A 12,890-nucleotide genomic window follows, 5' to 3' on the forward strand; every position below is an offset into this window, starting at 1 on the left:
CTCCCGCACACACACACACACACACACACACACACACACACACACACACACACACACACACACACACACACGCACACATGCGTTACACATGAACTCGCACTTAGGTGAATGTGTGTGCGTGTGTGTTAAAGAGTCTGTGTGTGTGTGTGTGTGTGTGTGTGAGAGAGAGAGAGAGAGAGAGAGAGAGAGAGAGAGAGAGAGAGAGAGAGAGAGAGAGAGAGAGAGAGAGAGAGAGAGAGAGAGAGAGAGAGAGAGAGAGAGAGAGAGAGAGAGAGAGAGAGAGAGAGAGAGAGAGAGAGAGAGAGAGAGAGAGAGAGAGAGAGAGAGAGAGAGAGAGAGAGAGAGAGAGAGAGAGAGAGAGAGAGAGAGAGAGAGAGAGAGAGAGAGAGAGAGAGAGTGTGTGTGTGTGTGTGTGCGTGCGTGCGTGCGTGTGTGTGTGTGTGTGTGTGTGTGCTCACGTTTGAAGGGGCCGTCTGCTGCAGACAGCGCCGGTGCTCCAGGTTTCTCTATCCTGTAAATCTCATCCAGAAACTGCAGTTTACAGTCACCAATCACATCACCCGGACCGCTGAAACAACCAATCACAGCACCAGCTTACAGTGATGTCATGCACGCCTGTGATCACATTATGTCACAAATGTCAAATTAAAATAAATAAATTGTAATATCAAAATGAAATACTAAAAATGTATTTATAAAAATGTCAAAGCATCACAAAAAATGTAAATAAAAATAAAACACTTACTAAAGATGAACTAAATTATAAAAATGCTTTTTTGGAATTCTGTGTTTTATCATCAAAAATGGTGGTAATTAATTTACGAACTACTATGTAAAAAATGTATTTAATATTGATAGATGAATATTTAAATGAAACGATTGATGCTTAAATAAAAAATACAATAATCCATTCAAACAAAATATTGCATTTTTATTTTTTTGTCAAACAACTTGCTTCAAAACAGGTTTACTGTATAAATTAAAATATAGATGAAAAAAAAAATCTCTTAATTGTGTGATATTCATTCAAATCTTGATTTAATAAATTGTATTATTATTATTATGATTTCTACCACTACCGCTAATGTAAATGTGCATTTTACAATAGCAATATATTTCCTCAAGTTAAGTGAACTTTTATTTTGGCGGTTAGCTTTACCCCAGCAGAATCTTGACGCGGATCTCTTTGTTGGTGCGTGAGACGGCGTTGAGGGTCGAGATCTCGGCGTCGTACCAGAAGCCTCGCTCCTCGGGATTCTCCAGGTTATAGTTCACCATCACCAGCTCACCCACCTGCAGCTGGTCGAAGCGCAGCAGAGTCCTGGCCCTCGGACGCACGTCACCCGCGCTCATCTCCACCACGCCGTTCTCCGGATAACTGCGGGAAACAGAAGCAAACGCCGTCGGCATCAGACGCAAGAGTAAACCTCAGCAAACCCCGCTGACGCCACCAACAAGAACCGTAATAATGACTGTTTTCACACAGGTTTCCTCAACACTCCCTCTGCCTGCCATTGGTCAGTCAAACAGATAGTCCCGCCCCCAAACTCACTCCATTGGTGGAGTCAGAAGTCGACATGTTCGGGCCGATCAAACAAACTGATCAATGTTCTGAAAGTGTCAAGAAAAATCTACCTATAAATGGCAAATTTAAAGCAGACTTTCTCAAACTACTGTTCATGAGTTGATTAAAAAAAAGCTAATAATTAAAAGAATGTCAAATTAAATTTTAAAAAATTTAAATAATAACAATCAAAATAAACACTTACTTAAAATGTGCGACATTATAAACATTTCGAATTAAAATAAAAAAGTAAATAAAAACAAAATAAAACAATGTATTAACTACAAAAAATTTAATAAAAATAAATTTTGCTAAAATAAAAAAACTTTACATTTATTAATTTTTTTTAAATAATTTCAAAACAAAAACTATACAAATAAAACACTTCCTAAAAATGTATGAAATCATAAAAAGTCAAATAAAAACATCAAAACAAAACAAAGTAAAACACTTAATCAAAACTAATTAAATTATAAAAATATCCAAAATAAATAAATAAAACAAAAAAATTATTTTATCATAAAAATGCGACTAAAAAATTAAAAACAAATCAAAACAAAAAATGTATTCACTTACAAAGAGTCAAATAAAAAAATGGTAAAATTAAAATAATTTTAAAATAAAAACAAGCAAAATACATCGCTTACTAAAAATTAAATATTAAAAAAAGTCAAATTAAAATAATTGTAAAATAGCCACAAATCACAACAAAACACTTACTAAAAATTAAATAAACATTGATAAAAAAAACATCAAATTAAAATCATCTTAAAATAAAAGCAATCAAACTGAAAACTAAAAAGATTAACGGTTGACCTGCGTGTCACACACACACACACACACACTCACGCAGCAGCAGCAGCAGCAGCAGGACTGTGTGTGTGTGTGTGTGTTTGTGTGTGACATGTCAAGCGGCCAATCACAGTCTGCGATTATGACAGTTGCATAACAGATGCACGATCGCGAGCCAAATTACAAGGGGGTAAAAATGACTTCAGAAAGATGGCAGCATCATAGTGTTATTTTTACACAGAGGTAGGTCGGTAGGTTGGTAGGTCTGTTAGCAGCAGCAGCAGCAGGACTGTGTGTGTGTGTGTGTGTTTGTGTGTGACATGTCAAGCGGCCAATCACAGTCTGCGATTATGACAGTTGCATAACAGATGCACGATCGCGAGCCAAATTACAAGGGGGTAAAATGACTTCAGAAAGATGGCAGCATCGTAATATTATTTTTTTACACAGAGATTAGTAGGTGTATTAGTAAAATCTGTTGACTTTAGCTGTCTTTGTTGTATTATGTGCCAGTGGTGACCATTCAAAATCGGGGAAACGGCACTTTTCAATTTTTTTCTCCAAAGTTTGCAGGCCTGTAACTCAAGAAGTATTAAAGATATCTTAATGCCCTTTGAGATACTGCGTCTTAACAAACATCTCTTTTGGCATCTTCATTTTTAAGGCCCTATATGGTTTGCTTCCAGAGATATTGGAATTTCAATATGGCTCCAGGAGTAAATTGTTCAAATGTACACATTGTCAATGGTCAAAAACCAAATGTGGGTCACTTTGCAAAAATATGATACTTCTTTTCTTTTAAAGAGGAAAGTCTGAAGAATAAATAATGTTGAAACTAGAATTGTATCTTGTTTCCTTCTGTCAAAACAACTCCAATGAACATACCCTTGAAGTCTGTGTGCCAATAACTCAAGAAGTATTCATTTTTAAGGCCCTACATCGTTCAGAACCAGAGATATGGGGTAAGTGCTGTTTCCCCATTTTTGAATGCTCACCACTGGCACATAATGCAACAAAGATTGCTGAAGTCAACAGATTTGAATAATAAAGCAACCAATCTCTGTGTAAAAATAATATTACGATGCTGCGATCTTTCTGAAGTCATTTTTAACCTCCTGTAATTTGGCTCTAAATCTCAAGTGAAAATTGCCATTTTGACCCCTTTTTACAAAATAGTGCATTACTCAGTAAATATTAATCTGTGATATTTGCCTGTAACTCAAGAAGTATTAAAGATATCTTAATGCCCTTTGAGATACTGGGTCTCTTTTGGCATCTTCATTTTTAAGGCCCTATATGGTTTGCTTCCAGAGATACTGGAATTTCAATATGGCTCCAGGAGTAAATTGTTAAAATGTACACATTGTCAATGGTCAAAAACCAAATGTGGGTCACTTTGCAAAAATATGATACTTCTTTTCTTTTAAAGAGGAAAGTCTGAAGAATAAATAATGTTGAAACTAGAATTGTATCTTGTTTCCTTCTGTCAAAACAACTCCAATGAACATACCCTTGAAGTCTGTGTGCCAATAACTCAAGAAGTATTCATTTTTAAGGCCCTACATCGTTCAGAACCAGAGATATGGGGTAAGTGCTGTTTCCCCATTTTTGAATGCTCACCACTGGCACATAATGCAACAAAGATTGCTGAAGTCAACAGATTTGAATAATAAAGCAACCAATCTCTGTGTAAAAATAATATTACGATGCTGCGATCTTTCTGAAGTCATTTTTAACCTCCTGTAATTTGGCTCTAAATCTCAAGTGAAAATTGCCATTTTGACCCCTTTTTACAAAATAGTGCATTACTCAGTAAATATTAATCTGTGATATTTAATATTTAGACATAGAGACCATCTGAACACAAACAAACACATATGTGACATCAATTTTGTTTTAAGATTTTTAGCATTAAAACGAAAACTTTTAGCATTAAAACTTACTATAAATATTAAAAACAACAGTTGAGGGGGAGGATGTCAGTTTGCATGTTTTTAGGTTTTTTAAAACATAAAACATAAATAATATAATAATAATGAATAATAACTCATTACATTTATATAGTGCTTTTCTAGGCACTCAGAGTGCTTTGCATTGTGAGCAAATAGAATTTGAACATGTTTTATTTATTTATTTGTGTTAAAAACCAAAGACAAATCGTTAAAAAAAAAAAAAGTTTTAGTTTTTAGCATTTAAACATGTTTTATTTTATCTACTTATATGTTAAAAAATATATAGACTAATAATTGTAAATATTTACATATTAATATAGATATAAAAGAACAATAGCTGTTGGGGGACAGAATAAAATATATGATGTTAGTTTTAACATTTAAATAAAAATAAGCATTATTATCATTTAAACATGCTTATTTAATTATGTTAAAAACCTAAGACAAATAAATGTAAATAATAATCATTTTTTTTTAAATAAAAACAATACTTGTGGGGAACAAAATAAAATAAAATTATGATGTCCATTTACACGTTTTTGGCTTTTAGCATTTAAATATATAATATTATAATATATTTCAATAATATATTCAGTTATTATATTATATATACATTTTTTTAATTATTATGTTTAATTTGATTTATTTCTATGCAAAAAAAAATAAAAATAATACATATTTAAATAATATATTTTATATTATTTCAAATAATATATAATATTAGTACTTTTACATTTAGTCATTTAGCAAATGAGGACAATAGAAGCAATTAAAACTAACAAAAGAGCAATAGAGCAGCGTTAGAGGCCTTTTTTTGCTTTTTGTTAACTGTATAATCCATAAAAAGAAAGCAATATATTAGTAGAATACATTAATAAAGAATATATTAGTATATTTTTTAAAAACCCAACCCAGATTTTAAAAAAAACAACAACAACAAACATGAATCATCAACACAAACCATGTGACCTGAGCACAAGCGCTGTTCTCGGATCAGCATGAGCTCCCAATCAGCATCGGTTTCCCAGCATGCAATGCACTTACCGCATTCAGAACGCATCCCATCATGCACCTCCTCACAGCAATAAAGCCAATCCAGTGCCAAACAGCGCTTTAGAAACCAACATCCAGACAAGCAGGGAAAAACAACGAGCCTTCCTCCCCATGATGCACTTACTCTTCATATTTAATGTGGTAGGAGACGTGCGGCGGATCCGTTTGGGACGTGGACGGTTGGTCCGAGTGAGTGTCCCTGGATGATGAGGATGATGAGGATGAAGGCTCAGACTCCAGCTTGTTGTTAGTGCGTTTGCTGGGTCGGCCGACTCTGCCGTTCTGTCCTTTAGATGCAGGAGAGACCTTCTCAATCACGCCTTCGAACCAGGCGCCGATGCTGACGTCCCTGCAGTCCACTAACTCATTCACCTGAACAACACAGCTACTGTTAGTGCGCTTGACCCTGGAGCACACAACCAGTCTGACAGCTGCATAGACGAGCTGAACATTGATGTATGGTTTGTTAGGATCGGACAATATCTGAAAATCTAGAATCTGAGGGTGCAAAAAAATCTAAATATTGAGAAAATCATCTTTAAAGTTGTCCAAATGAAGTTCTTAGCAATGCATATTACTAATCAAACATTACGTTTTGATATATTTACGGTAGGGATGATGAAAATGATGTTTTTGATTATTAATGTTATTGCCATTATTGTTAATAAATGATAATAAAGGTAATAAATAATGAATGTTAATAAATAGATAAATAAATGGTAAATGGATAATAAAGAGATTATTTATTATTGTTATTATTAATGCATTTAAATATGTTATGGCATGTAGAAATCCAATGTGTTAATTTTAATGTAATTAATACATTTTAAATTAAATTAATAAAAAATAATAATAAATATAAAAATCATAATATAAAAACTAAAATAATATTTTTGATTATTAATTATATTGCCATTAATAATAATAATAATAATTCCAAATGTTAGAATTTCTACCCGACTCATGTAAATATTAAATAATATTACAAACTTATTGCTATGATTAATGCATATAAAATTGTTTTGTAGCACTTTCAATTTAATGTGTAAATTTAGTACAATTACCCTGTTAGATTAAATTAATTAAAAAAACAATGTGATAAATAATAACCAAAATAATTATTTCAAAACAATAATATTAAAACGAAAATAATATTTTTAAATATTGTTATTGTTAAAATAATATTTTAATAATATATAAAATAAAAATATGATGTCCATTTACACGTTTTTGGCTTTTAGCATTTAAATATATAATATTATAATATATTTCAATAATATATTCAGTTATTATATTATATATAAATTTTTTTAATTATTATGTTTAATTTGATTTCTTTTAGCATTTAAATATATAATATTATAATATATTTCAATAATATATTCAGTTATTATATTATATATAAATTTTTTTAATTATTATGTTTAATTTGATTTATTTCTATGCAAAAAAAAATAAAAATAATACATATTTAAATAATATATTTTATATTATTTCAAATAATATATAATATTAGTACTTTTACATTTAGTCATTTAGCAAATGAGGACAATAGAAGCAATTAAAACTAACAAAAGAGCAATAGAGCAGCGTTAGAGGCCTTTTTTTGCTTTTTGTTAACTGTATAATCCATAAAAAGAAAGCAATATATTAGTAGAATACATTAATAAAGAATATATTAGTATATTTTTTAAAAACCCAACCCAGATTTTAAAAAAAACAACAACAACAAACATGAATCATCAACACAAACCATGTGACCTGAGCACAAGCGCTGTTCTCGGATCAGCATGAGCTCCCAATCAGCATCGGTTTCCCAGCATGCAATGCACTTACCGCATTCAGAACGCATCCCATCATGCACCTCCTCACAGCAATAAAGCCAATCCAGTGCCAAACAGCGCTTTAGAAACCAACATCCAGACAAGCAGGGAAAAACAACGAGCCTTCCTCCCCATGATGCACTTACTCTTCATATTTAATGTGGTAGGAGACGTGCGGCGGATCCGTTTGGGACGTGGACGGTTGGTCCGAGTGAGTGTCCCTGGATGATGAGGATGATGAGGATGAAGGCTCAGACTCCAGCTTGTTGTTAGTGCGTTTGCTGGGTCGGCCGACTCTGCCGTTCTGTCCTTTAGATGCAGGAGAGACCTTCTCAATCACGCCTTCGAACCAGGCGCCGATGCTGACGTCCCTGCAGTCCACTAACTCATTCACCTGAACAACACAGCTACTGTTAGTGCGCTTGACCCTGGAGCACACAACCAGTCTGACAGCTGCATAGACGAGCTGAACATTGATGTATGGTTTGTTAGGATCGGACAATATCTGAAAATCTAGAATCTGAGGGTGCAAAAAAATCTAAATATTGAGAAAATCATCTTTAAAGTTGTTCAAATGAAGTTCTTAGCAGTGCATATTACTAATCAAACATTAAGTTTTGATATATTTACGGTAGGGATGATGAAAATGATGTTTTTGATTATTAATGTTATTGCCATTATTGTTAATAAATGATAATAAAGGTAATAAATAATGAATGTTAATAAATAGATAAATAAATGGTAAATGGATAATAAAGAGATTATTTATTATTGTTATTATTAATGCATTTAAATATGTTATGGCATGTAGAAATCCAATGTGTTAATTTTAATGTAATTAATACATTTTAAATTAAATTAATAAAAAATAATAATAAATATAAAAATCATAATATAAAAACTAAAATAATATTTTTGATTATTAATTATATTGCCATTAATAATAATAATAATAATTCCAAATGTTAGAATTTCTACCCGACTCATGTAAATATTAAATAATATTACAAACTTATTGCTATGATTAATGCATATAAAATTGTTTTGTAGCACTTTCAATTTAATGTGTAAATTTAGTACAATTACCCTGTTAGATTAAATTAATTAAAAAAACAATGTGATAAATAATAACCAAAATAATTATTTCAAAACAATAATATTAAAACGAAAATAATATTTTTAAATATTGTTATTGTTAAAATAATATTTTAATAATATAGTATTTTAGAAGTAATATAAAAACAATAATATTTAAAAAATACACACAATAATTCGCCATAAACTGTATAATTTGGCTACAATCTAAGTAACGAGTAAAGAGTCAGTCATGACCGATGCTACAATTATTTCATAGAAGTTTTCCAAGTTCCAAGTTTTTTGGAAACTATAGAGACAGAGCGCACACACACACACACACACACACACACACACACACACACTCACTCACTCACACACACACACACACACACACTCAAAACACACACACACTCAAAACACACACACACTCAAAACACACACACACTCAAAACACACACACACTCAAAACACACACACACTCAAAACACACACACACTCAAAACACACACACACTCAAAACACACACACACTCAAAACACACACACACTCAAAACACACACACACTCAAAACACACACACACTCAAAACACACACACACTCAAAACACACACACACTCAAAACACACACACACTCAAAACACACACACACTCAAAACACACACACACTCAAAACACACACACACTCAAAACACACACACACTCAAAACACACACACACTCAAAACACACACACACTCAAAACACACACACACTCAAAACACACACACACTCAAAACACACACACACTCAAAACACACACACACTCAAAACACACACACACTCAAAACACACACACACTCAAAACACACACACACTCAAAACACACACACACTCAAAACACACACACACTCAAAACACACACACACTCAAAACACACACACACTCAAAACACACACACACTCAAAACACACACACACTCAAAACACACACACACTCAAAACACACACACACTCAAAACACACACACACTCAAAACACACACACACTCAAAACACACACACACTCAAAACACACACACACTCAAAACACACACACACTCAAAACACACACACACTCAAAACACACACACACTCAAAACACACACACACTCAAAACACACACACACTCAAAACACACACACACTCAAAACACACACACACTCAAAACACACACACACTCAAAACACACACACACTCAAAACACACACACACTCAAAACACACACACACTCAAAACACACACACACTCAAAACACACACACACTCAAAACACACACACACTCAAAACACACACACACTCAAAACACACACACACTCAAAACACACACACACTCAAAACACACACACACTCAAAACACACACACACACACACTCAACACACACACACACACACCCACTCACACACTCACACACACACACACACACACACACACTCACTCACTCACACACACACACACTCACTCACACACACACACACACACTATAGAGACAGAGCGCATTTACGCCACGCCCACACTGCAATACAGAGTCAATGGAGATCGTTGGATTGTTTTCAGATTATGACGCGTGTCGCTCGGTCTCTAACAGTCACACAGAGTTAGCATGCAGACAGTATTGTTCTTACTCTGAAGAGTCCGATCCCGGGATCGAGGAGCAGCGTCCGGCTGGATGTGGACGGCTGGCTCTCCGGCGCCGGGCTGCAGGGTTTGGACCCGTTTCCGTTGCTGTTGGCGACGGTTGCCGGGGAAACGACTGTTGTGGTGGGTGTGGCCGAGGCGGGGGCAGATGCTGTGGTGGGCGGGGCTACGGCACAGGCCACGCCCTCATCGCTGTTGGGGGAGGGGCTGTCTGGCGCGTCCGTCTGCGAGCGAATGAGAAGCTGGACGATGTCGTTAAGACCAACGTTATAATCGAAGAGCGTCTGACCATCTTCCATCTACAAAAAAACCATGTCAAATATTAATTATTAGTTATGCAAAATAAACATTATAACATTTCATTATATAAAATGTACAACTATTGTATGCAATTTTATTATATTTATGTATTGATCGTACACTATCAGTCAGGAGTTTGCAATAATTATGATTCTTTAATGCTCATCAAGGCTGCATTTATTTGATCAAAAATACTGTAAAATTGTGAAATATTATTCTAATGTAAATCAGCTGTTTTCTATGTGAATATCTATTAAACTGTAATGTATTTCTGTGATGCGCAGCTGTATTTTCAGCATCATTACTCCAGTCTTCAGTGTCACATGATCTTCAGAAATGATTATGATATGCTGATTTGCTGCTCGAGAAACATTTCCAATTATTAGCACTGAAGACTGGAGTAATGATGCTGAAAATACAGCTGTGCATCACAGAAATAAATTAAAGTTTAATAGATATTCACATAGAAAGCAGCTGATTTACATTAGAATAATATTTCACAATTTTACAGTATTTTTGATCAAATAAATGCAACTTTGGTGAGCAAAATCATAAAAAACTATTTATTATTATTATAATGTGTGTATTTATACACACACACACACTCACAAACTAAAGCACACAAAAAATCCCTGTATTTCAGATTAGTTCTGTGTTTATCTGTCGTGTTTGTGTGTTATCGGGGCAGAGCAACTCTGAGACGATCACAAACAGCAGCCAAGCCATTTTGTGCTGCAGCGGACGCCAGCGCAAATACAGAAATAAAGAAATGTTAGAATAGTGATGACGGCTCTAGTGCAACCGTGTGCACGCATGTGTGTGTGTGTGTGTGTGTGTGTGTGTGTGCGTGTGTGTGTGTGTGTTGCCATAGCAACCAACCAGGATCCATTGCACACACACACACTTGCACGAACACACAATTGTAATTTGCATGGATGTGTGCGGGCGTGAAATATCAGCGGCGGATTGGCCGGTTCGTCTCATTAGCATGAGAATCAGCGGTGTTAGATGTGTTTCCTGTTCTCCCGTCACAGCCAACCCTCACGCTTTATTATGCATGATGGAGAGAAAACGAGAAGGCTGTCGGAGTCCACACCGCTGAGAAAACCCAAAGACCAACGCTTAAGAAAGATCGTGACAGAAGCGTTGCTGTGCTCTTTCGATCGGCTCGACTCGCCAATAAACTCTGAGTGGAGGAGAAACGATGGGATGAAGCGCGTCTGCAGGAGCGACAGAGACTACAGGACCTGCCACAAACATTCATGATGTGTGACCCTGGAGCACAAAACCAGTCATGAGGGTCAATTTTGTGAAATTGAGATTTATGCGTCATCTGAAAGCTGAATAAACGAGCTTAACATTGATGTATGGTTTGTTAGGATAGAACAATATTTGAAAATCTGGAATCTGAGGGTGCAAAAAAATCTAAATATTGAGAAAATCATCTTTAAAGTTGTTCAAATGAAGTTCTTAGCAATGCATATTACTAATCAAACATTAAGTTTTGATATATTTACGGTAGGAAATGTACAAAATATCTTCATGGAACATGATCTTTACTTAATATCCTAATGATTTTTGGCATAAAAGAGAAATGTATAATTGTGACCCATACAATGTATTGTTGGCTATTGCTACAAATATCCCCCAGCGACTCAACACTGCTTCTGTGCTGCAGGGACACATTTATGCGTTTAATTGTGATGAAAATACTGCAAAAACTCTTCGTAGTCCTTAATTAGGCTTCATTTTGTTTAAGCAAAATCAAATTTCTTCTGTTGTTCTCTGTAAACCCAAGACACAGGAGAAAAGCAGTGTTAATCCTAAAAGCTCTGACATTGTCATGAAAATGAAAGACCGTCTCCACCAGTGGACTTCAGCAGAAATTGGGAATGAGAAAGGCCTGATGGGAAATGACTCAGCTGTGGCTCATGTTTGCTTTCCCGTCCAGATTCCAGATCATTCACTCACAACGTTCACAGAACAAAATAATCTGACGCGAAGCAGACAGAAACATCTCCAAACTCACACGCTTCCATTACTCACGTGTGTTTCCCACAAATCACTCGCTCTGACCAATCAGAGTGAGGCAACGGACCAATCAGAGTGAGGCAACAGAATCCAATGACTTTAACGAGCTTCGAGCACTTAAAGCGACAGATGACAAAACTGCAGCATGCTTATTATGAACACAACGTTATCATCCGCTGGTGTGAATGCTAATATATAGGGTTGGGTATCGTTTGGCGTTTTTTTCGATACCGGTGCCAAATCGATACTTTTACAATGGTTCCGGTGCCTAAACCGATACTTATTAAAAAATAAATAAATAAAAATTCCCCCCAAAACATGATGGATTGGCCATTAGAACAGAAATAGAATAGAGAGTGCAAATGTTAGAGGGTCAAGTTTTTAATAAAAAAAAACAAGCAGATAAAATAAGAAGTAGCATTAGAATAGAGAGTGCTAGAGTTAGAGGGTCAAATGAAGATGAAAGAGATGTGTTTTCAGCCGTTTCTTGAAAATATTAAGGACTCAGCTGCTGGGATTGAGCTGGGCAGGTCATTCCACCAGGAGGGAACAGTTAATGTAGAAGTCCATGAAGGTTTTATCATAGGTAGAATGCTAAATGTTTCAATACAAGCATTTCAGTCAAATGTAATTTATGCAATATTTCA

The 12,890-nt window shown here is 34.8% G+C and overlaps 1 protein-coding gene across 1 annotated transcript in view; it reads right to left on the reverse strand.

Annotated features, from left to right (window-relative positions):
• The window catches only part of LOC107572801 (E3 ubiquitin-protein ligase UHRF2-like), a 41,758-nt gene that overhangs the window by 6,696 nt on the left and 22,172 nt on the right, over positions 1 to 12,890 (reverse strand). Inside the window, exons 2-6 of the mRNA XM_016259237.1 lie at positions 9,900 to 10,211; positions 7,331 to 7,578; positions 5,486 to 5,767; positions 1,160 to 1,378; positions 459 to 568 (exon numbers count right to left, since the gene is read on the reverse strand). Of these exons, the coding sequence (XP_016114723.1) occupies positions 459 to 568; positions 1,160 to 1,378; positions 5,486 to 5,767; positions 7,331 to 7,578; positions 9,900 to 10,211 (1,171 nt within the window). The remainder of the gene's footprint in view (positions 1 to 458; positions 569 to 1,159; positions 1,379 to 5,485; positions 5,768 to 7,330; positions 7,579 to 9,899; positions 10,212 to 12,890) is intronic.

The sequence above is a fragment of the Sinocyclocheilus grahami genome, unplaced genomic scaffold (genome assembly GCF_001515645.1).
Source record: "Sinocyclocheilus grahami isolate Dianchi unplaced genomic scaffold, SAMN03320097.WGS_v1.1 scaffold1814.1, whole genome shotgun sequence".
In the NCBI taxonomy this organism is placed as follows: Eukaryota; Metazoa; Chordata; class Actinopteri; order Cypriniformes; family Cyprinidae; genus Sinocyclocheilus; species Sinocyclocheilus grahami.